Raw genomic sequence first — 25,389 nt, 5'->3', positions numbered from 1 at the left:
CAATGTCCACAATAGCCAAACTGTGGAAGGAGCTGAGATGTCCTTCAACAGACGAATGGATAAAGAAGATGTGGTATATATATACAATGGAATATTACTCAGCCATCAGAAAGGATGAATACTTACCATTTACATTGACATGGATGGAACTGGAGGGTATTATGCTGAGGGAAATAAGTCAATCAGAGAAAGACAATTATCATATGGTTTCACTCATATGAGGAATATAAGAAACAGTGCAGAGGATCATAGGGAAAGGAAGGGAAAACTGAATGGGAAGTCATCAGAGAGGGAGACAAATCATGAGAGACTCTTAACTCTAGAAAACAAATTGAGGGTTGCCGGAGGGGAGGTCGGTCGGGGGATGGGGTAACTGGGTGATGGGCATTAAGGAGGGCACGTGATGTCATGAGCACTGGGTGTTATATGCGACTGATGAATTATTGAACTCTACATCTGAAACTAATGATGCACTATATGTTGGCTAATTGAATTTAAATTTAAAAAAATAAAATGTGGGTTGAGGTTGACCTTTTAAAAAAAAGTTCTTATTTAGAAGTTTATTTTTTACTTTTTAAAATGGTGGCTATCAAATTACTTATGGTATTTCAATTCCTTTGGATATGGAAAGAGTAGTGAAACATATTTTTAACGGTGAGTATTCTAATATGTGGGAAATTACACACTTTACAACTACTTAAACTTATGAAAAATTTAGTTCTCTAGTTAAGAATAGGAAATTATTTTGAGATACGTGAGTAAATGTTTGAAAGTCACAGGTCCACAGCATGTTGTGCACCGAATCCTGAAGAAATACACTGCATTTATGGAATTTCCCATCGAATCTAACTGAAAATGTGGCCTTTGTTCCACAGGACGGTCTGACGCCCCTGCACTGTGGAGCAAGGAGTGGTCATGAGCAGGTGGTGGAAATGCTGCTCGATCGAGCTGCCCCCATTCTTTCAAAAACCAAGGTAATTTCTTCCCAAGTTTTTGGACATGGACTGTATTTAACTTTACATCCCTTTACTGCTTATTTAACTTATTTAACTGCCTTTTGAATTGTAGAAAAATTATACTCTTCCAACTTAGCAATGAAGAGTAGCCTAGTTCAGATCTTGGGAGAACCTCAAAATCAGTTTGGGTTTATGAAGCCTTTTGATGGAGTGCACTCTACCACAAAGTCATTTTTGTATGTGTTGCTTGTTTTTGCTTTATTTTGGGAACACTGACTGCTTGATCTTATAGCTCAGTAATGATTGCTTATTGGCAAAAGAAAATACAAGATCTAAAGTCTCAAAAGTCTGGGTGTTGGCTCTCTTTCTCCAGCCCTTTGGTTTATTTCTTAAGGGCTCACAGACTATTAAAGAGGATATCGTTTAACTGATAAAGGCTGGAAATTTTGGAAAGATGGCATCTTGCTTGGGCCTTTGGAGAAGTTGACATATGCAAAAGGAATGCATGATAATGTTTTACAAAATGTCTTCTGGATTTTTCTGATAAAGCATTTTGACACTATTTAAGAAGAGAATATTTGTAAATAAATTTTGATATTTTTATTAATCAAATCAGTGATTTTTGGAAGCTGCATTAAGCTTTCTTTTTTTTTTTTTTAAAGATTTTATTTATTTATTTGACAGAGAGCGATACACAGCGAGAAAGGGAACACAAGCAGGGGGAGTGGGAGAGGGAGAAGCAGGCTTCCCGAGGAGCAGGGAGCCCAATGTGGGGCTCGATCCCAGGACCCTGGGATCATGACCTGAACCAAAGGCAGATGCTTAAGGACTGAGCCACCCAGGCGCCCCCCGCATTAAGCTTTCTAAAGAGCCTTATTTCCAAACGTCATCAAAACAACAAAAACACATGTTACTCCTGTTTGCAAGTACTCTGGTCAGTGTTTTCTCAACAGCCCTAGTGGAGATGGACCAGACAATTAATTTTTAAGAGAACAAGGGTTTTTAGGCAGCAGATGACATGGTTTAGTTGACATGATCTGGCTACTCTGACTGTTGCACGCTGGGAATGGGGCTGGAGAGGACCAAGGCGGGATGGGGGACAAGTAAGGAAGCTGCTGCAGGGTCCAGTTAACGGTGACGTGGCTTGGAAGACAGCAGTAGAGGTGGAAAAAAAGACATGTCTATAGACATCACACATCTGTTTTTATTTCCTTTCCTGTGTGTTTTGGGGGTGTATGTGGGTGGGCCTGCACACACACATGTGTTTGCCCTTGTGGAATTTATCTTTTTTTTAATTTTTAAATTTTAAAATTAATTTTCATTTTATCAAAACAATAAGGCATAGCTAAAAATAAAATTGCTATCTCAGTCTTTTCTCCCTTTTGCTCATCTCATTGTCTTTTCTTTCTTTCCAAGGAATTTCCTTGATTTTTTTTCTTTGTGCTTGTAATGTGCAAGAACATTTTCTTGTTCTCTAATAACTTCTTTTCTTAAAGTATCCAGTTCTTGTTTAATGGATGCAATATAGTTTCTGAGAACACTCGAGATAACTTTAATTTTTGTCTGCCTCTCTTCTGTCCCTAATTCCTCACAATTTCTTTTTTCTCTTTGTTGGCTTGGCTCTCTCTTTCATGTTGGGGGTTTCCCACAGATGTCTGTACCTCACCGTCAGTGTCAGGCACTAACATTTGAGTGGAAATTCTATGCCAGTGTAGACAGGGCTCCACTGCAGTGTATCAGGTAGTGGTTGGATGCGTCCCCCCATGTCACAGTTAGTTGCCCTTTTTTCTGGGAAGTTCAGTTTTTTTGAGAGACGAATCCTCCAATCTTTTGCAGTGTATGGCTGTGTTGGTACATTCAGAGTAAGAAAAAGGAAAAGGGCCTGTCATTCTGCCAGTCCTCTACGCATACACCAGTCCCAATAGTGATAACAAATGTTTACATGGTGTTTACTTCATAGCAGGCTCTAAGCACTTTGCATATATCAACCCATTGAACCCCGCAATGAAGCACTAGTATTACTATTAGGCCCTTTTTATAGATGAGGCGACTGAGACCCAAAGAGATAAAATAACTTTCTCAAGGTAGCTCAGTTCATGGCAGAACAAGGATTTAAACCCAGGCAGTCTAACTCAAGAGATCACACCCTTGACACCCATGCCATCCTTTCTTTTTCTGTGAGCACCTAGTCTCAGTCCAGAGCCTCACCACTGCCCCATGCTCTGCCCAAAGAATTGCTCTGCTTCAGTTTCTCCAGATACTAAACTCCTGATTTCCTATAAGGGACAAGGGATAATCATCTTGCTTTGTAAACCTTGACAGCTCCATACACCGGTGAACCAATCCTGCTTTTGACTCCAAGCCTCAGGTGTGCTGTGTTTCTATATCCCCTGCCTTCAGGGCCTCTGAGAGATAAATCACTTGTCTTTATTTTACCCCGTGGTATGTTGGAGCCAGATCATTGAGCCTATCGTGTGTGCATCTTTTTCCAGTTCTATATTCAGTGACGTCATGTTGCTGGCTTGAACTCGGCTTACACCATGGGGATTGGCAAAGGCCACATATTGGGGTTTTTCTTTTTCAAAGAGCTGTTGTTGTTAAACATTAACCAGTACACCGCTGATGATACCCCTTCACAGACACTTAGCATTCCACCTTCTCTCTTCTGCCGGATGTGTTAACACACTAAACCCTCTTTTCACATTCTAAAATTTATAGACATCACACATCTGTTTTTATTTCCTTTCCTGTGTGTTTTGGGGGTGTATGTGGGTGGGCCTGCACACACACACGTGTATGCCCTTATGGAATTTATCTTTTTTTTTCTGATTTTTAAAATTAAAAAAAATTTTTTTAACATATAATGTATTATTTGTTTCAGAGGTACAGGTCTGTGATTCATCAGTCTTACACAATTCACAGCGCTCACCATAGCACCTACCCTCCCCAGTGTCCATCACCCAGCCGCCCAACCTTCCCACCCCCACCACTCCAGCAACCCTGTTTGTTTCCTGAGATTAAGAGTCTCTTACGGTCTGTCTCCCTCTCTGGTTTCATCTTTTAAATCACTTGGGAGTTTGGGAAAGGATGGATACACATAGGTCACGTATACCATGTTTGCTCAGAAATGTCCTCTTGCGCTGATAAATTCCTGACCAGCATCTGACCACCCCACTGCCTTATCTCCTGTTCTGCTCCCTGCTGTCTTCCAGCCAGCTGGCCTGCTTCCACTTCCCAGAATACACCGGGTTTGTCCTCACGTCCTGTGCCTGTAGATTGAGTTCCCTCAGCTTGTCCCAGATCTCTGCGGTCTCCACCCATTTTTCAACTCCAATCTTTTCTTCTCAGGGAGGCCTTCTTGTTAGCTTATCTTCTTGTGTGCTCTCTCTCTCTCTTTGGTAAAATGAAACCAAGAATTTTGCCTCCTTCAGTGCGGTACCCCAAGCACCTAAATTATGGTCTGGCATACGGTAGACCTCCAAGAAACATTTCCTGAATGAACGTTAAGTGAATGAATGTGTTCCTGGCTTTAAGGCCATCTGTCTAATTCCTTAAGGCTTTCATCTTTCTGAGCTAAGAAAACCCGTTGTGTTGGATCTGTATTTTTAGCTTTATGAGGGAGCAGGATGTAATAAGAGCCCTCTCCCTAGGGCGGATGGTCTTTACTTTCTTCACCTCCTTCTCCAATGACCTATAAGTTACTTATTCATATATTATTTTGTGTATTGTTAGAGAATTTTCTTCTTTTGTTGGCACTGCCTCCCATTTCTACTCTCCACGACTGTCATTTGATCTCTGAGATTTTGTTTCTTTGTTTACTTCACCGTTCAAAACATAAAGCAAAGGAATGTCTTGGCAGGAAGGAAAGGAGTGCCTATGTGCATACGCTCGTGGGTGGCAGTATCTCAAATGAGAAATGTCCCCATCCTTTGTTGCACATTAGTGTTTAATTTGATTCAGACTGTGAGTGGAATTTTTTAGGCAGAAATATTCTGATTGACCAACCATATATGAAGTCTTTAAAGTTACATGAATATTTATTTTTCTATATATGCCGGGCAATCTGGGGAAATTATAATCCTTTTGCTTTCAAGGAACACAACTAGTGTTGTGTTGAAATATATCACAGTGAGTGAATGTTACTGTGAGAGCGGCTAGAGGAAGGCTTGCACTGTTTCTTCCTATCTTGATCTCCTATTTTATATCATTTATAGATAAATTAGGGGAAATACCTTGGCCCAGAGGATTCAGAAATCCCTGTGTCATTAGTGTCTATTTAATCCATCATTATTTTCAAAGTTCACCAATGACAAGGTTTTTGGAAACTGAATTTGCACTTGCTTCCCACTCACCCCCCAAGATATGTTAAACTATGTTACAGTGATTAATAGAGCCTCTCTTGATAATTGGATTCTCCAGAAATTTCCCAGGCTCCTCCACTTTGCCTCCATATTTAAAGAAAGCATGCTTGAAAGGACTAACATCTTAATACCTTGTTTTTGCCTTCAACTGGGAAACAAGTACTGGATGCTAAATGTCCCTCCACCGTTTTTAAGGCTTTATTTACCTTTGAGCCTCTTCATTTCTTCTCACAACTCTCTAAAGAATTTTTTTACTTATTCCTACCACTCATGATTAACTGTGTCATTGAACCCAGTTCATTTAAACTGGAGGCAAGCATTAGTTAATGAGTTGGTCAGTGCCTTGCCTTTTCTCATCACAGACACAGGGGGGCACCAGATTGATGGAAGAGGGAAAATTTCGTTTCTACATTGATATGAAATGAAATGTGTTGTTTTAGTCAGATCTTTTTTATTAATCGATGTAATATCAATATCAAGTGTTAGTAACTTGTAAGGAAAAATAAAAACCAGTGTAATGAATACCAGTCTACTTCTGCTTTCTTTTTTTAATCTTTTTCACTCTTAAATATTAAGAATTCCAGGGACGCCTTGCTGGCTTAGTTGGTGGAGCATGCAACTTTTGATCTCAGGGTTGTGGCTTCAAGCCCCATTTTGGGAATGGAGATTGCTTAAAAATCTTAAAAAAAAAAAAAAAGAAGTCCAATTCACTGGGAATATGATAAATAATGGACATTAGTGCAATTCACATTTTTTTTTTTTTTAAGTAGGCTCCACATCCAGCGTGGAGCCCAGCACGGGGTTTGAACTCAGAACCCCAAGATCAAGACCTGAGATGAGATCAAGAGTGGAATGTTTAACTGGCTGAGCCACCCAGGAGTCCCAATTCACCCTATTTTTAAATCAGAAAAGAAATTATCTTGGAAAATTTGTTTTCAACTGATAAAAGAAGTGAGAGGACTAGTTTTAAAAGTTGCTATAGTTCAAAACAATCAAAACCTTTTAAAAATAGGGTGCCTGGCTGGCTCAGTTGGTAGAGCATGCAACTTTGATCTTTGATCCCGTGTGTAGTATAGAGTTTACTTAAAAGTAATATTACATGTTAACTAACTGTAATTTAAATAATAAAACTTAAAAAAATACTTTTAAAAAAGAGAAAGTATTCCTGTGTGAAAAACTAGGTTTTTCTTTTTTTTTTTTTTTAATTTTTTATTGTTATGTTAATCACCATATATTACATCATTAGTTTTTGGTGCAGTGTTCCATGATTCATTGTTTGTTCATAACACCCAGTGCTCCATGCAGAACGTGCCCTCCTCAATACCCATCACCAGGCTAACCCATCCCCCTACCCCCCTCCCCTCTAGAACCCTCAGTTTGTTTTTCAGAGTCCATCATCTCTCATGGTTCGTCTCCCCCTCTGACATACTCCCCTTTTCTTCCTCTCCTGTTATCTTCTTCTTTTTCTTTTTTCTTAAAATATGTTGCATTATTTGTTTCAGAAGTACAGATCTGTGATTCAACAGTCTTGCACAATTCACAGCGCTCACCGTAGCACATACCCTCCCCAATATCTATCATCCAGCCACCCCATCCCTCCCACCCCCAACCACTCCAGTAACACTCAGTTTCTTTCCTGAGATTAAGAATTCCTCATATCAGTGAGGTCATGTGATACATGTCTTTCTCTGATTGACTTATTTCACTCAGCATAACACCCTCCAGTTCCATCCACGTCGTTGCAAATGGCAAGATCTCATTCCTTTTGATGGCTGCATAATATTCCATTGTGTATATATACCACTCTTCTTTATCCATTCATCTGTCGATGGGCATCTTGGCTCTTTCCACAGTTTGGCTATGGTGGACATTGCTGCTATAAACATTGGGGTACATGTACCCCTTCGGGTCCCTACATTTGTATCTTTGTGGTAAATACCCAGTAGTGCAATTGCTGGATCGAACGGTAGCTCTAATTTCAACTGTTTGAGGAACCTCCATACTGTTTTCCAGAGGGGTTGCACCAGCTTGCATTCCCACCAACAGTGTAGGAGGGTTCCCCTTTCTCCACATCCCCGCCAACATCTGTCGTTCCCTGACTTGTTAATTTTAGCCATTCTGACGGGTGTGAGGTGGTATCTCATTGAGGTTTTGATTTGGATTTCCCTGATGCCAAGCGATGTTGAGCACTTTTTCATGTGCCTGTTGGCCATTTGGATGTCTTCTTTGGAGAAATGTCTGTTCATGTCTTCTGCCCATTTCTTGATTGGATTATTTGTTCTTTGAGTGTTGAGTTTGATAAGTTCTTTATAGATTTTGGATACTAGCCCTTTATCTGATACGTCATTTGCAAATATTTTCTCCCATTCTGTCGGTTGTCTTTTGGTTTTGTGGACTGTTTCTTTTGCTGTGCAGAAGCTTTTTATCTTGATGAAATCCCAATAGTTCATTTTTGCCCTGGCTTCCCGTGCCTTTGGCGATGTTTCTAGGAAGAAGTTGCTGCGGCTAAGGTCGAAAAGGTTGCTACCTGTGTTCTCCTTTAGGATTTGGATGGACTCCTGTCTCACGTTTAAGTCTTTCAACCATTTGGAGTCTATTTTTGTGTGTGGTGTAAGGAAATGGTCCAGTTTCATTCTTCTGCATGTGGCTGTCCAATTTTCCCAACACCATTTGTTGAAGAGACTGTCTTTTTGCCATTGGACATTCTTTCCTGCTTTGTCAAAAATAAGTTGACCATAGAGTTGAGGGTCCATTTCTGGGCTCTCGATTCTGTTCCATTGATCTATGTGTCTGTTTTTGTGCCAGTACCATACTGTCTTGATGATGACAGCTTTGTAATAGAGCTGGAAGTCTGGAATTGTGATGCCACCAGCTTTGCTTTTCTTTTTCAGTATTCCTCTGGCTATTCTGGGTCTCTTCTGGTTCCATACAAATTTTAGGATTATTTGTTCCATTTCTTTGAAAAAAGTGGATGGTATTTTGATGGGGATTGCATTGAATGTGTAGATTGCTCTAGGTAGCATTGACATCTTCACAATGTTGATTCTCCCAATCCATGAGCATGGAACGTTTTTCCATTTCTTTGTGTCTTCTTCAATTTCTTTCCTGAGTATTTTATAGTTTTCTGAGTACAGATCCTTTGCCTCTTTGGTTAGATTTATTCCTAGGTATCTAATGGTTTTGGGTGCAATTGTAAATGGGATAGACTCCTTGATTTGTCTCTCTTCTGTCTTGTTGTTGGTGTATAGGAATGCCACTGATTTCTGTGCATTGATTTTATATCCTGCTACTTTACTGAATTCCTGTATGAGTTCTAGCAGTTTTGGGGTGGAGTCTTTTGGGTTTTCCACATACAGTATCATATCATCTGCAAAGAGTGAGAGTTTGACTTCCTCTTTGCCGATTTGGATGCCTTTGATTTCTTTTTGTTGTCTGATTGCTGTGGCTAGGACTTCTAATACTATGTTGAATAGCAGTGGTGAGAGTGGACATCCCTGCCGCGTTCCTGACCTTAGGGGAAAAGCTCTCAGCCTTTCCCCATTGAGAATGATATTCGCTGTAGGTTTTTCGTAGATGGCTTTTATGATATTGAGGTATGTACCCTCTATCCCTATACTCTGAAGAGTTTTGATCAAGAAAGGATGTTGTACTTTGTCAAATGCTTTTTCTGCATCTATTGAGAGGATCATATGATTCTTGTTCTTTCTTTTGTTAATGTATTGTATCACGTTGATTGATTTGCGGATGTTGAACCAGCCTTGCAGCCCAGGAATAAATCCCACTTGGTCGTGGTGAATAATCCTTTTAATGTACTGTTGGATCCTATTGGCTAGTATTTTGGTGAGAATTTTTGCATCCATGTTCATCAAGGATATTGGTCTGTAATTCTCTTTTTTGATGGGGTCTTTGTCTGGTTTTGGGATCAAGGTAATGCTGGCCTCATAAAATGAGTTTGGAAGTTTCCCTTCCATTTCTATTTTTTGGAACAGTTTCAGGAGAATAGGTATTAATTCTTCTTGAAATGTCTGATAGAATTCCCCTGGGAAGCCATCTGGCCCTGGGCTTTTGTTTCTTGGGAGATTTTTGATGACTGTTTCAATTTCCTTAGTGGTTATAGGTCTGTTCAGGTTTTCTATTTCTTCCTGGTTCAATTTTGGTAGTTGATACATCTCTAGGAATGCACCCATTTCTTCCAGGTTATCTAATTTGCTGGCATAGAGTTGCTCATAATATGTTCTTATAATTGTTTGTATTTCTTTGGTGTTGCTTGTGATCTCTCCTCTTTCATTCATGATTTTGTTGATTTGGGTCATTTCTCTTTTCTTTTTGATAAGTCTGGCCAGGGGTTTATCAATCTTGTTAATTCTTTCAAAGAACCAGCTCCTAGTTTCGTTGATCTGTTCTACTGTTCTTTTGGTTTCTAGTTCATTGATTTCTGCTCTGATCTTTATGATTTCTCTTCTCCTGCTGGGTTTAGGCTTTCTTTGCTGTTCTTTCTCCAGCTCCTTTAGATGTAGGGTTAGGTTGTGTATTTGAGACCTTTCTTGTTTCTTGAGAAAGGCTTGTATTGCTATATACTTTCCTCTCAGGACTGCCTTTGCTGTATCCCAAAGATTTTGAACAGTTGTGTTTTCATTTTCATTGGTTTCCATGAATTTTTTTAATTCTTCTTTAATTTCCTGGTTGACCCATTCATTCTTTAGTAGGATGCTCTTTAGCCTCCATGTATTTGAGTTCTTTCCGACTTTCCTCTTGTGGTTGAGTTCTAGTTTCAAAGCATTGTGGTCTGAAAATATGCAGGGAATGATCCCAATCTTTTGGTACCGATTGAGACCTGATTTGTGACCTAGGATGTGATCAATTCTGGAGAATGTTCCATGGGCACTAGAGAAGAATGTGTATTCCGTTGCTTTGGGATGGAATGTTCTGAATATGTCTGTGAAGTCCATTTGGTCCAGTGTGTCATTTAACGTCTTTATTTCCTTGTTGATCTTTTGCTTAGATGATCTGTCCATTTCAGTCAGGGGGGTGTTAAAATCCCCCACTATTATTGTATTGTTGTCAATGTGTTTCTTTGCTTTTGTTATTAATTGGCTTATATAATTGGCTGCTCCCATGTTCGGGGCATAGATATTTACAATTGTTAGATCTTCTTGTTGGATAGACCCTTTAAGTAGGATATAGTGTCCTTCCTCATCTCTTATTACAGTCTTTGTTTTAAAATCTAGTTTGTCTGATATAAGGATTGCCACCCCAGCTTTCTTTTGGTGTCCATTAGCATGGTAAATGGTTTTCCACCCCCTCACTTTCAATCTGGGGGTGTCTTTGGGTCTAAAATGAGTCTCTTGCAGACAGCATATTGATGGGTCTTGTTTTTTAATCCAATCTGATAGCCTGTGTCTTTTGATTGGGGCATTTAGCCCATTTACATTCAGGGTAACTATTGAAAGGTATGAATTTAGTGCCATTGTATTACCTGTAAGGTGACTGTTAACTGTCTGTTGTCTGTGTTCGTTTCTGCTCTTTGCTGCTTTTAGGTTCTCTCTTTGCTTAGAGGACCCCTCTCAATATTTCTTGGAGGGCTGGTTTCGTGTTTGCAAATTCTTTTAGTTTTTGTTTGTTCTGGAAGCTTTTGATCTCTCCTTCTATTTTCAATGATAGCCTAGCTGGATATAGTATTCTTGGCTGCATATTTTTCTCGTTTAGTGCTCTGAAGATATCTTGCCAGTCCTTTCTGGCCTGCCAGGTCTCTGTGGATAGGTCTGTTGCCAATCTAATGTTTCTACCATTGTAGGTTACATATCTCTTCTCCCGAGCTGCTTTCAGGATTTTCTCTTTGTCTCTGAGACTCGTAAGTTTTACTATTAGATGTCGGGGTGTTGACCTATTTTTATTGATTTTGAGAGGGGTTCTCTGTGCCTCCTGGATTTTAATGCCTGTTTCCTTCCTCACATTAGGGAAGTTCTCTGCTATAATTTGCTCCAATATACCTTCTGCCCCCCTCTCTCTCTCTCTTCTTCTTCTGGGATCCCAATTATTCTAATGTTGTTTCGTCTTATCGTATCACTTATCTCTCGAATTCTGCCCTCGTGATCCTGTAGTTGTTTCTCTCTCTTTTTCTCAGCCTCTTTATTTTCTATCATTTGGTCTTCTATATCGCTGATTCTCTCTTCTGCCTCATTTATCCTAGCATTTAGTGCCCCCATTTTTGATTGCACCTCATCAATAGCCTTTTTGATTTCGATTTGGTTAGATTTTAGTTCTTTTATTTCTCCAGAAAGGGTTTCTCTAATAACTTCCACGCTTTTTTCAAGCCCAGCTAGTATCTTTAAAGTCATGATTCTGAACTCTAGGTCCGACATCGTACTAATGTCCGTATTGAGTAGGTCCCTGGCTGACGGTACTACCTCTTGTTCTTTTTGCTGAGGTGATTTCTTTCGTCTTGTCATTTTGTCCAGAGGAGAATAGATGAATGAGAGAACAAAAGGCTAACAGGTTTACTACGTCCCCAGCAAATATACTGTATACAAATCAGAAAAGACCTGAAACCAGGGGAAAAGAAAGGGAAAGAAAGAAAAAAGAAAGAGAAAAAGAAAAAAAAAAGAAAAAAAAGATAAAAACAAAAACAAAACAATTCAAAAAAGGCAGAATATGATCAAATATGATCAGGCTAGTGCATAGATCAGTGCCACACACTAGATTTTGGGCGTATTTTGGTCTGTTAGAAAAAAGTGCCTCCTAAAATTTTAAAGGAAGAAAGACATATATGTACAAAATAAGGGTTGATACAATGAAGGGATGGAAGATGACTGTAAAGATGAAAATTATAAAAGATTTTATAAAAGGACTTGGTAAGATAAGTTGTTTGAAAAAAGAAAGAAGATTTAAGGAAAAAAAAAAAGGAAAAAGGGAGAGAATGTGATCAGGCAGGAGACTAGAACAAAGCCATACACTAGTGATTTAGGGTATATTTTGATCTGTTAGAAGAAACTGTACCTCAAAATTTTAAAGAGAGAACAACTTATATATATATGCCAAAAACAAGGATAACTACTATGAAGGAATAAAATATGACTCTAAAAATGAAAAAAAAAATGTTTTTTTTTTTTAAAAAAAGGGATTTATAAGATGTTGGTTGAAAAAGGGAAAAAGAAAAATAAAAAAAAGTCAACAAAAATTAACTTTGATGAAATAATGAATCATGGTAAAAAAAAAAAAAAAAAAAAAAAAAAAGAAGCCATGAATCTATGTGCAGTATTCCCCTAGCGCTGGAGTTCTCCTATTCTCCTTGATCGATCAACTTGGTCTTGGCTTGCTGGCTGTTTGTGTTGATCTTCTGGGGGAGGGGCCTGTTGCTGTGGTTTCCAAATGTCTTTGCCGGAGGCGGAATTGCCCCGCCCTTGTCGGTCCGGGCTAAGGAAGCTGCTCCAGTTTGCTCTCAGGAGCTTTTGTTCCCTGCAAGCTCTCGGTACAGCTTTGGAGGACCAGGGCGAAAATGGCGGCCTCCCAGTCTCCGCCCGGAGGAGCCGAGAACTCGGGGCCCCACTCCTCAGTGCGCCCCCAGAGAAAAGCAGTCACTCCCGTGTCCCCGGTCTCCGGCCGCTCTCCATGCTCACCCGGCCTGTGATCGAGCGTTGCTATCTCTAGCACCCGACCCCGCTCGGAGTCTCCAAACCCAGCAGATCCCTGCAGTGCGTTCCCGCACCGCTCCTCCCCGGGAAGGAAGGGGAGTCTCCCCGGATCTGCTGCTTGTTGGGTCCCTGCTGGGGGAGCCGTGCCCCGACTGGGCCGCAGATCACAGTTTATGGCAACCCCGAGCTGAGAGCCCGCGACTCTGCTCCGTATCTGCAGCCGGCTTCCCCGCCCCGACACCTGGGAGCTCTGCCGCACTCAGGCACCCCCGGTCTCTCTGTGACCCCAAGGGTCCTGAGACCACACTGTCCCGGGAGGATTCCACCCCCCGCTTAGCCACTGCAGCGACGTCCCTCCGCCGAGCCAACTTTTAAAAGGTCCGATTTTGTGCTCCGCGGCTCTAGCACTTGCCAGAAGCGGCCGGCGGAGGCCCCTCCCCCGCCGTTTATCCTCCCGAATATCGCCTCGGATTCACTTCTCCGCACGTCCTACCTTCCAGTAAGTGGTCGCTTCTCTGTTCAGAGAGTTGTTGCTACTCTCCTGTTCGATCTCCTGTTGAGTTCGTAGGTGTTCAGAATGGTTTGATCCCTATTCAGCTGAATTCCTGAGACCAGACAAAATCTAGGTCTCCTACTCCTCCGCCATCTTGCTCCGCCGATCCGAAAAACTAGGTTTTCATCTTTTCATATTTGCGCTGTATTTTGTGTTTGGCACATTTGCATTTAAAAGGTAAAACAGTAAACTCTGATTTTCTTGTGCGTTCCAGAATGGATTGTCTCCATTGCACATGGCCACACAAGGGGATCACTTGAACTGTGTGCAGCTTCTCCTCCAGCATAACGTGCCTGTGGATGACGTCACCAATGACTACCTGACTGCCCTGCACGTGGCTGCCCACTGTGGCCATTACAAAGTCGCCAAGGTTCTCCTGGACAAGAAAGCGAATCCCAATGCCAAAGCCCTGGTGAGTGGCTCAGCCAACAGGTCCAGGCTATATTGTCTTGCTGACAATGTGCGACCTCCGCAGGAGAGGGATTACCTTGAGGAGGTAAAAACAGAAGGTCTAGTTAAATAAAATGTATGTCCTATCAACTGTTTCAAATATCCTTTAAAGAAACGGCCTATTTCTGACGTGAACAAGGCTGATGGGGCTAAATCGTTAACCTCCTTGTGGTCACACTGGTGTGTCTCTTACATAAATAAGACCCAAAGACTGTGTAAATATAAAAGAGACTGAGGTGGTCACACTTATCTTACTGAAGGTAAACTTATAATTATGTGAATTAAATTTTTTTTCTGAGATCTAAAAACATGAGGCAAAGTGGTCAAAAAACTTTCTCTTCCACATCAGTGGTCTGGGAATTTGTGAGCTGAAATTTTGTGTAATGTTTACCATGTAAGCTAACGCACGGCCTGTCATCTCCTTTTCCTACTGATAAAAATGAAAATTTGGGCCTGATTTGTAATCTTAACTCCTAAAATGATCTGTTAACCCCTAGCTGTATTTTAGTTTGATTTTCTTGATGAGATGGTGTTTTTGTCTTTGGAAAAATAAATAATCCTAATTTGGTAAGCTGTTTAAATTTAGTTCAGAATAAGCACCCATGTTTAGGAAAAAACCAGTCACCAAATGTTAGGGAAAACATGGGAGTTGACGAGCAATTTTGAGGTACAGCGTGTCATCTGATCAGCTGATTTAGGAAGGGTCACTGTTCCTTTCCAGATGGTGCTGTCTCCCTGTCCGAATGGCTCCCCAGCACCTCAGCTGCTCTGGGGGCCTGAAACACAAGGACTGAGGAGCACTCCTACCCCAGCCCGTCATTGTCACTCTAAAAGCTTTTACTGCAGCAGCATTTCAAGAGCTGTTGACCTGCCCAGTATATCAAACATATCTTTGAATTCTGAGAATGGAGGAAAAGAAATTAGCAATCGTGACTCATTTTTCCATACAAGAAAAAAAAAAAAAAAAAAAAAAAAGCCTTAAAACAGGGTGTGGGCATTCATTCTCATTTTCCTCTGACTCGGAAGATTTCACAACATGTGGAGGTTGTAGCCAGTCCTCCTGGGTTGGACTGTGGGCAGGTAAACGGTCTCAGAATGGCTATGGAAACACCTCTAGTGACTTTGACGTAAGCTTTTATAGTGATACTTGATAGTTCTCTATGGTGACTAAAAAATGCTCCGTGGTCTCAATTATCAGGCGGTACGATTTGGGAGGTAATTTGTTAAAAAGCAGACTCCTTTATTAAATTAAATATTAAACCAAATGATCCAAATAACATTGGATTGTTTCCTGCTTCCTTGGAGTAAGCACCTATTTGAACCTTAAAACTGGAAGGGATGAAAACATTCTAGAACCAGTCTTGTAGTTGTCCTAAAATGCAGCAGAGAATACTGAATGGCATTGGAAAAGTTTTGACTGTGAGGACAAATGTTTGGGCCCAGCTGTTTTTAGTCTGTATTTGAAATGAGATGGAGGAGGGAGGGACATATTATTTGGAAGAGTGAATTCCAAAATAAAATAATCCAAAAAAAAAAAATGCATGACCATTTTGCCTCAGCTACCAAGAGGCTGCAACAAAAATTCACTTCCTGTTTACGATCACCAGAGTACTGTGGGTTTCTAGGAGCAGCTAGACTACCTACGCTTCCAGAAAAGCATCTGCATTCTGTTTAACCCCTCCTTGTTTCATTTACTTCCAAATCCTTGCAGAACATCATTTTGCAAACATTTTGCCACACTCAGAGGAACTGGATTTCCATGGAAAGCAGTCATGCTTCTGTGTCTTTGTCCCTTTCAGAATGGCTTTACTCCTCTTCATATTGCCTGCAAGAAGAATCGAATTAAAGTAATGGAACTCCTTCTGAAACACGGTGCATCCATCCAAGCCGTAACCGAGGTGAGGGGAGTAGGATTTCTGGGGTTCTCCAGGTCACCAGGGTGTACCTTCACAGCTGGACCCCCAGGGCCATCCTCCATGAACAGCTCGTTTTGCTGTGTCCGTGATTGCTACTGATTACTTTCTGAACACTTCACCCGAGGGGCTGCACGTCCGGAGGAGAACAGACACGTGTATTGGAGGGGGGGCGGATGAGGGCAAACGCATCATCCAAAACACACGCTTTGTGCTCAAGGGTGAGTGGCACCATCACTGAAAGCATAATTTACATGAAATCCTGTCATGCAGTGCTTCTCAGCTGGGGGCGATTTTGCCCCCCAGGGGGCATCTGACAAAGTCTGAAGGTATTTTTAGCTGTGACAGCCAGATGGTGCTACTTGTGTCCAGTGGCTAGAGGCCAGATGCTACGGAATATTTTACAGTGTACAGGCCAGCCTTCTACACCAAAGAATTATCTGGCGCAAAATGTCAGATGTGCCAAGGTTGAGAAACTCTGTATACCACCACCTCTCTGTGTTTGTAAACTGAACCTTTCTCTCTCTCAAAATTCAGAATTAATGAAACAAAGAGTTATTGAAGTTAATAAAGGACTAGCTCTAAGTTTCTTTTGTACAAACCGACATGGAACTCAGAGGAACGTTCCACGAGGGCCAGTTGCTGAGCCTGCAGCACAGCAAACCAAGCTTGGCCTCCACCCCTCCAGACTCTCCATCACTACCCCACCCCGGCACCCCAGTCTCCATGGATGCCAACCGCGGCACCTCCCTAGACTGGACACCCTTTCATTCACCTCCCTATCTCTGCACCCTCCATGTATCACCCCCTCTTTGCTCAGCTAATCCTACACATGCTCCAGGATGGGATCGGGGTCCACCTTCTCCAGGAAATCCTTCACCCCCTGGCCTGGTCTAGGAGCTCCTCCTCAGAGCGCCTCTTCCTGTGCCTGTTTCCATCGAAGTGCTTATGACCTAGCTGCTCACCTGCCCCAAGAAAGTCCAGGCTCCAGTAGTGCAGGCTGAGTCCCGCTGGTCTGTAGATGCCAGCAACACAGTGTAGGCCATTCAGTAAAGGTTCGTTGAATGCACCAATAAAGACTGGTGCATCGGAAGCAAATATAAAATTTGAGATCTAGCCTAGTGACCGTTGCTTTGCCTCAGTTTCTTATCTGCAAATGAAATATTTGCCTTGATTTGTAACAGAATTTTAAAATTATTAAACGGTTGAAAATACTAATACTACTTTGTTCTTTCATCACTCTTATGGCTTTATTATGGCACCTGTGATTTTAAAAGCTTATTCTCAGTGCACAGCAACCATTTCTAAAGGTCAGAATGGGCTCTGAAATGAAATTTTTTTGACTGATGTTTGAATAAATATCCAGAGACGTCAGCCACTGAGAAGGGACTGCTGCCAGGCCTGTATGTACTCCCTCGGGGCTTTCAAAGGCAGGGCAGACAGAGATGAGGGCTTGGCCCTTCATATGTTCTAATGACTCCCCCTGCTGATGGAAAAAAGTGCCAAATTACAACACAGTTCTTTTCCCCAGTTTCCTCCGTTCCCACTATTTGAAGGCGGGGCAACCAGAATTCTTTCTCTTCTGCCTTTTACCTCACTTTTATTAGGTAGAATTCCTTTCACATATTTTTTTGACATTTTTTGACATTTCTCAAATTTCTGTTGTGATTAGGATCTCCTTTTCTCTTTAAAAAAAAAAACATTAGCTTTTGGGCGCCTGGGTGGCTCAGTTGGTTAAGCGACTGCCTTCGGCTCAGGTCATGATCCTGGAGTCCCGGGATCGAGTCCCACATCGGGCTCCCTGCTCAGTGGGGGATCTGCTTCTCCCTCTGACCCTCTTCCCTCTCATGTTCTCTGTCTCTCAAATAAATAAATAAAATCTTAAAAAAAAAACATGAGCTTTCTCTAGCCATATTAAATATTTTTAAATATTTTTGCCAAATGAGGGTGTTCATGTTGCAAGTGGAACGAAATTCTAAAAAATTACAAATGGCATCATTTCACATAAAAAGCACAAGTGTTATGAGTGTGTGTGTGTGTGTAGGATTGAGATAAACATAACATTTAAAGTCTAGTCTAGTGACCATTGTATTTTTTGCCTTAATCATGTCATAAAATTATAAATATTAATTTATAATATTCATAAAATTAAATGATTAAAGCTATTAATGCTGATTTGCTCATTTATTAGAAAGTTGGCATTAAGTACCATGCTCTTTCGTGTATAATGTAATCAGTTGATTCTTAGTGCATGGGAATCATTTTTAAAGGCCAAAATGAGATCTGAAATAAGTCAACTTTTTACTAATATGTATGTAATCACATGCACACCGATCTCCCCGCCCCCCCAACACACACACACATAATTATATGGATAAAGAAGGTTTGGTAGCAAAGGGAAAAAAACTTCAAGTCATTTTTCTTTCTTTTTTTTTTAAGATTTTTTATCTATTTGAGAGAGAGAGAATGAGAGATAGAGAGCACGGGAGGGAAGAGGGTCAGGGGGAGAAGCAGACTCCCTGCTGAGCAGGGAGCCTGACGTGGGACTCAATCCCAGGACTCCAGGATCATGACCTGAGGTGAAGGCAGTCACCCAACTAACTGAGCCACCCGGTGCCCCTCAAGTCATTTTTCTCTAATTTTTTCTCATTGATCTTTCTAAAATACATGAAATCTTTCTTCCTTAATGGATATGACATAGGTCTTTCATAATCACTGAACCTGCTTTAAGGCAATGATGATCATGTACTGATACATTTATCTTATAGAATCTGTGCCCATAATAGACAATGTCCTGATGTCTTCTGATCTGATCACTCAAGTGGTTATGTTACAGTGGGTGTGTGGGTGGGTGGATGCGGGGCAGGCGGGGAGACAGGCAGACAAAACATATTTATGATAAGATCACAAACCAACATTTCCCTCTTTTCTTCCTAGTCGGGCCTTACCCCAATCCATGTTGCTGCCTTCATGGGGCATGTAAATATCGTATCACAACTAATGCATCATGGAGCCTCACCAAACACTACCAATGTGGTAAGTATCCTTTTAAGAAAGAAGGCCCAATTATGGATATTTAAGAAACTGGTAAAGATTGCTCTTATTTACTTATTTTTTATTATAATTAAATTAATTACTATTTACTATGACTGCTTAAAAGGACAAAATTTGAGAATCCCTGTGGTTTCCTTTACTTCAAAGGCAAGATCCATTCAATTGCTAGCTGGTCGTAAATTGTTAGGGCTTACAGGTTGTGTGCATTAGCCTTACAGATACATTACTATTGGATATTATGCTCTAAAAAATAGCTTTTGTTGGGAGGAAGATTTTTTTTTTATATAATAGAAGTATTTAGGAAGTGTTTCATGTTGAGGAAGCACTTCAAATTATCATTATTCTAATTTCAAGTAAAATCAAAGTAATTTTTCTCCTTAGTGTGCTTCACCATGTTATAGCAAACCCATGGTTATAGCAAATCCATGTTCATAGATTATTGGGTGATATTTTTTTTCCACACTAATCATTGCTCTGCAGAACCATGAGACTTATTTCAGAGTATCAGAGAAGTGATTTCTCACCCTAGATCTACACGTGGCATTTGACATTATTTTACAGGACTTTTAAGTTTGACATCATAGTGTTATTAGCATAACAGACTGCAAACCTAAGAACGCTAGTTGGACTCATGAGCACCAAAGCAGTAAAAATCAAATAAACCACACTCTAGCACAGAAAGGGCCAGCTGCAAGGTCCTGCACACTCCCCTGAGGGTGGGCTTCCAGTAAGGCTCTCTGTCTTCTGGCGCCCAAATTCAGCACATCCGCAAGATAGCAACAGACCAGCTTCTCAGCTGACAGGTAATCTTTTCTGTTACTAATGCCAGAGAGAGAGAAGGATTCCCTTCATAAAGAGGACCCTGGATAATATGATAAACTCTATCCCCAATGCTTTACCAGTAAACATAGTAACAAGTTACATGTGAAATGTGTCTTTGTATATCCTGCCAGGGAGGTGGATATCGTGTAAAGCAAGGCTTGATTTATAAAAGGAATTTGTAGGTGGGTATCAGTGGTGTGAGAGAATCTGTTTGATTTTTGTGACTTTTTATTTCTGTCTATCCATGTTTTTTATGTGGTTTTCATTTTTTATTAAATAAATGAATAGATAGTATGAATTCAATTCTCTTTGGTGAAAATGGGGGAATGGTCGGGGTGGAGGAGTCCAGTGACTAAGAAAATGACCCCATGGGATAATGCGCAAGGACGAGGATACCGGCGTGCTGAGATAAAGCAGAGAGTGCCAACCAGCCAGCCCCAGCCGAGTGTGGCCCTCAGGGTGTCTGTGTTGCCCTTGAAGATTTGGGTTTTTGTTTTGTTCTGGGAGCAACTCTGATTTTGTGGTTCAGGCTTAAGAAGTATATATCCAAACTGCTACTGCTTTTGAAAAATAGGAATGTGTGGCCTGCCAGGGCTGGCATCCTGCATGGCAACCGAAGCCGTCTGCATATCGGGAAGCAGTGGCCTCCCGTGGGCGAGGCATGGGCTCTGTTGTGGAGCATCCCCAGCTGCCCTCCTTCGCTCATCTCCTCCCCTGCTGGGCTCCAGTGAGCATTCAGCTCTCAATCCCTGAGGAGGCCACACAGAGCAACACTTCTGACACTGATGGAGACTGGGCTCCCCAGTGTTACAGCAGTCCTTCCATCATAAATCAGGTGGATGTGAACTTCTTGAGTATTTAATTTCCTACCTTTCCTCATTTTCAATAAGGAAGTACTTGGGACTATTTTTTGCCTAAAGAAAAAAAAAAGCCCTCCATCATAAGCTTTATGCAAATAAGATATGCCACCCTTCTTGAGAGCTGCAGTTAATTACCTTTGGCTCCTGTCCCCCAGAGAGGAGAAACAGCACTGCATATGGCAGCTCGGTCTGGCCAAGCCGAAGTCGTAAGGTATCTGGTGCAAGACGGAGCTCAGGTAGAAGCTAAAGCCAAGGTACGTGAAACACATGAAAGTGTGTGCTGTTGAGGAGAAAAACCTTGATTTAATTACAACCTTTAAACACATGCGTGCTCTGTTCCAGGAATACTTCTATAAAGTAGTAATGAAAGTCTCTATCCATGTGATATTGTAAAAAAAAAAAAAAAAATCCCAACACATTTGTCCATTCAATTATTTGACAAAATTAAATGGAACAAGAACTTTGTGCCAGAAAGAACTCTGTGTCCTTGGCATATTGTTAGCCCCTAGCAGATTTGGAACCAAATCGAGACTTGGTCCAGAGTTCTTCGCCCTCCACGGAGAAGGGCTTAGGCTCAAAGCTTCTAGAACAAGCACAGTTCGGAAGCGTGATTGAACTCTTTTGGTTGACTTCTATATCACTTGTCACAGCCATAAAAGGAAAAGGAAGTTTTTACTTTTTCCACAAGTTGTGAAGCTATAAACCCTGAGACTTGAATTGGAAAGGCTTTCAGGGATGGGCCTTTATGTAGAAGAATGTCAGGGTTGGGTTTGAGTGCTTCATTCTCTGCCTGGTGTTTAACTTTCAGAAGAAACCCACTTACCTGTCACTATTGAGATGGGTAGTTGGTCTGGTTATCAAAATGGCAATTCAGGTCAGGAATCATAAATAAATATGTAAACACCTTAGCCGCTTAATCTAACCTTCATATATAAACATACATTTATTTGCGTGGTGTGCAGTTTCTAGTTTCAAGTTAGGTAGAGAGAAAACCAAGACATGTATGAAGCAGTTTGTATACAGAATATTTCTAGACTTTTGTAATATTCCCCCAATGTATTTAGCCATCTCACCTGTATTTAATTTGACCACAGTTGTTTTTTAGCAACTTCTGTCAACACTCTCCAAAGTTTTCAACTTAGTATTCTTAGGGAAAAATTAAGCCTTCCTTTTCATACTCCTATTTTACCTGCTAACATATTGTGTGGTTATATAATTAAAGTAATTAGAGCAAATATAGTGCAAAGTAGTAAGGTGAGTAGTACAAACTTACTAGTGTGGGAACAAACACAACTAGATCATTGTAAGCATGAAATCTGCAGATGAGCACCGAGGTTGTAACATCCTGAGCATCAGACACACACTTTGAGTGTCCAATATACTGTGGTAGCAGTTGGTGGATTTTACAGAGGATCTGGAGACCTTTTCTATAAGGGGCTAGAGAGTAAATATTTTAGGCTTTGCCAGATGCACCATCTCAGTCACAGCTGCTCAACTCTGTTGTTCTGGAGCAAAAAGCAGCCATAGGCAATACTACATAAGCAGATGGGCATGTCTGTGTTCTAATAAAACTTTATTTACAAACACAAGCAGCATCTGGATTTGGGCCCTGGATTGTAGATTTCTCACCCCTGATCTAAAGAGATTGGTTCAATCCGCTTCATCAGTAAAGTGCAATGGATAAGAAAGGCTGTTTTCTACCGTGGATTACAAGAAACCTCACATTTTCTGAGTGTTGTTGGTTCCGTATCAAGCATTGTACCTAGGGAATGGTTTCACCCACAAGCTGAAATGGAGGACAAAATTTAGAGTGATTATTTTGTTAAGGAGGCAGTATGTCTCACGATTCAGAACCTGACTTCCTCAGCCAGACTGCCTGGGTCTAAATCTTGATCCACCACATCCTAGCTGTGTAATGTTGGGCAAGTTAATTAACATCTCTGTGGCACATTTCTTTTCCTAGTTTCTTCATATAGAAACTGAGAATACTGATAGTTGCTAGTGATAAGATTGGTGTGATGATGAATGAATGTAGGTAGAGTACTTAGCACAGAGCCCGGGACAGGTAGGTGCTCAGCAAATGTGCAGTGGTGGTGGTAGCAGGAGGGAGCTCTTTCTGTGGCAAGTATCTTTTTCTGGTTTTAGTATTCTCCTTCCAGTGGTTCCCCCAATTCCTCTTATACTTCCTACATAGACCCTCTTGCTTTGGTCTTGACTCTCCTCCTACTTCGCTTTTCAAAGCCGTGTCCTGTTCTCCAGCTACTTCTCTGTACCTTCCCTACAGGAAGTACTTACCTGAACTTTTTCCCATTCAAGTGTGGGATTTCCCTTTGGAGGGCCACCACAGGGCATCATTGGGCAAACTAGGAAAAGATGCCTCTCCCGCTTGGGGATAAGACCCTGAGGGTGCAAGATTTAGTGCCTCATGCCTGGGGGTAAATTGTAATAAGGGGCCCTTCTCCTTGAAGCAGATCCAGCCCATGCTTGACACGCAGAGGGTGGGCTGGCTTTTAGCCCTCTGGGCTGGGAGCCTTTGTGCAGGTAGACCTGTGCACCCCCTGTGCTGTTGACTATGACAAGGTGGCACCTATAAAATAATTCATTCCATATGAGGACCTAATAGCTGGCGGAGGTATAATCCCCTTCCTAGTTACTTGTGTTTTACTAGGATTCATTCCCTTATCTCCCAAAAAAGGAGCCATTGGAGGTTAAAATTTTGGTAAAGTATGGCAGGTACTAGTGGGGATAATTTATAGACAGAACTGCCTTTTACACTTTTCATACTAATAGGTTACTCGAAAGGTATTTAAGGGGCTTAGACCCACCATCTTCACCTTTCTGAACATTAAAGAAAAAGATGAGGTGGTTTTTAGCATTGAAGCAGAGAATTGAAGGTAGCCTCTGATACCAAGCAAAGTTTGCTGAATGTCTCACAATGTCACCATTGTTTTCTCAGCTAGTCAGCCTTGTATTTCTACCTTGCCACTTAGGATGACCAAACCCCACTCCACATTTCTGCCCGACTGGGGAAGGCAGACATCGTACAACAGCTGTTGCAGCAAGGAGCATCTCCAAATGCAGCCACGACTTCTGGGTACACCCCACTCCACCTTTCGGCCCGAGAGGGACATGAGGATGTAGCTGCATTCCTTTTGGATCATGGCGCATCTCTATCTATAACAACAAAGGTATGAAAGTGAGTCTTGGAATCCTGCTGTGTCCCCCAACATCCATCCTCCTTACAACTGAGGCCAAGTGTACAAACCACTGTCAAATCAGGAGGCGAATTTTTCTTGGGTTATTTTTGTTTGTTGTTGTTCTTTTGTTGCTGTTGTCTTGTATGATGAACAGTCTGACTTTTAAAATCTCAACTCTGATGCCTTAGAGCAATAACCTACCACTCAGTTGCTCTGCAGGTGCAGGTTGCAAAATTTAGAGCTCACTTTTGGGTGATGCCACGTAAACCTAGTGAGTGTAATAGAAAGATGAATTGGCCTATGGCATGTCTTAGAAAGCTAGAAATAGGTGTTTCGCTCTCATATTTGGATGCAGAGATCAATACACAAGACGATTACAATAATTGGAAATACGTAGAAAACTATCTGAATACATGATGACTGCCTCCAGCTTCACCCCCTGAGATTACTTAGGCTCTTCAGTAGAGTTGAGATGCACAATTCCTGGATCTCATTTAATATCTGAAACAGAGTAATGGGTGATGAGGTTTCGAGTGCCCTAGGCCTCCCACCATGCCGGCTGCCCATTGGCTCTCGTCGGCGTTAGTCTCATGAGGTCAAATGTGCTGATGACCCTCCAGGCGCTGACTCATGCTTGGGACCCTCCAAAGCAGCACATGCTGACTGACTGGTGGATGCCCGGATCCTTGTGGGAGTAGGCAGCAAGCAAGAGCAGCTACTCAACTCTCAGTACCCAACTCTTGCAGATTGATTGGGCTGGAACCATGTGTTATTATTCAGTTCACCTGTGGTAACTAGGATGCAAGAATCTCTGACTCCTACTCCTGAGGACTGGAGCATACCTAAAGATAATGTGTATACATGCAGAAATTGGAGAAGAAGACACAAAAGGCTCCGGTCTGGTGATGTGAGATCCTGGGAGGTCCAGACTTGTCCTGGATTTTCCCAAGCCCTCCAAATCCAAATTGGTCCTGGGACCCAGGAACCTATTCTTTCCAAAATATGAAACCCCAAAATAGCTCTAGAATAAACCCCAGATCCAGCTCTCTGCCTCCATCCTGGTCAGATGCCTGAGAAGTCCCAGAGTTAGTGGCATATTGTGGCTCAGTCAGCAGAGACAGAAAGATTAACTCTCCTGCTCCTCCTTGTTGATGGGGGACTCGGGCTGTCATCTTCCTGTGTGGGTCCTTCAGTGCAGGCTTAACCGTGCTTCATCATTAGAATAATGCATTGGAAAGCAACGCCTTTGTGTCCTTTCTGTTGTTCATTATTTTTATGTTTCTTTTTTCAGAAAGGATTTACTCCCCTTCATGTGGCAGCGAAATATGGGAAGCTGGAAGTAGCCAATCTCCTGCTACAGAAAAGTGCCTCTCCAGATGCTGCTGGGAAGGTATGGAGCTGACCGCCCTGTAACAGGCCACTTCCAGGGTAACCAAACAAGCCTTTGCTCCTTCACCAGCAGCCACCCAAATTAGGACTAGGCCAGAGTTAAGTCTCATAGGATGAAGATCCCTTTGGACATAGGAGGTGAATGCTGGGGTCCAAGCACTGGGGAAACTGGAATGTAAATTGCACTCTGTGTTGAACCCAAA

At 41.6% G+C, this 25,389-nt stretch overlaps 1 protein-coding gene across 31 annotated transcripts in view; it reads left to right on the top strand.

Annotated features, from left to right (window-relative positions):
- ANK3 (ankyrin 3) overlaps positions 1-25,389 on the top strand; it is a 689,507-nt gene that overhangs the window by 510,536 nt on the left and 153,582 nt on the right. For all 31 annotated transcript variants that reach the window (XM_027595995.2, XM_027596000.2, XM_027596018.2 and 28 more), the window contains 7 exons: positions 876-974; positions 13,716-13,913; positions 15,751-15,849; positions 18,802-18,900; positions 20,756-20,854; positions 23,591-23,788; positions 25,089-25,187. In XM_027595995.2, coding sequence (XP_027451796.2) covers positions 876-974; positions 13,716-13,913; positions 15,751-15,849; positions 18,802-18,900; positions 20,756-20,854; positions 23,591-23,788; positions 25,089-25,187 — 891 coding nt within the window. The remainder of the gene's footprint in view (positions 1-875; positions 975-13,715; positions 13,914-15,750; positions 15,850-18,801; positions 18,901-20,755; positions 20,855-23,590; positions 23,789-25,088; positions 25,188-25,389) is intronic.

The sequence above is a fragment of the Zalophus californianus genome, chromosome 15 (assembly GCF_009762305.2).
Source record: "Zalophus californianus isolate mZalCal1 chromosome 15, mZalCal1.pri.v2, whole genome shotgun sequence".
Taxonomy (NCBI): Eukaryota; Metazoa; Chordata; class Mammalia; order Carnivora; family Otariidae; genus Zalophus; species Zalophus californianus.
Note: the sequence above shows the minus strand (reverse complement) of the source record. Positions and strands in the feature narration are given on the sequence as shown.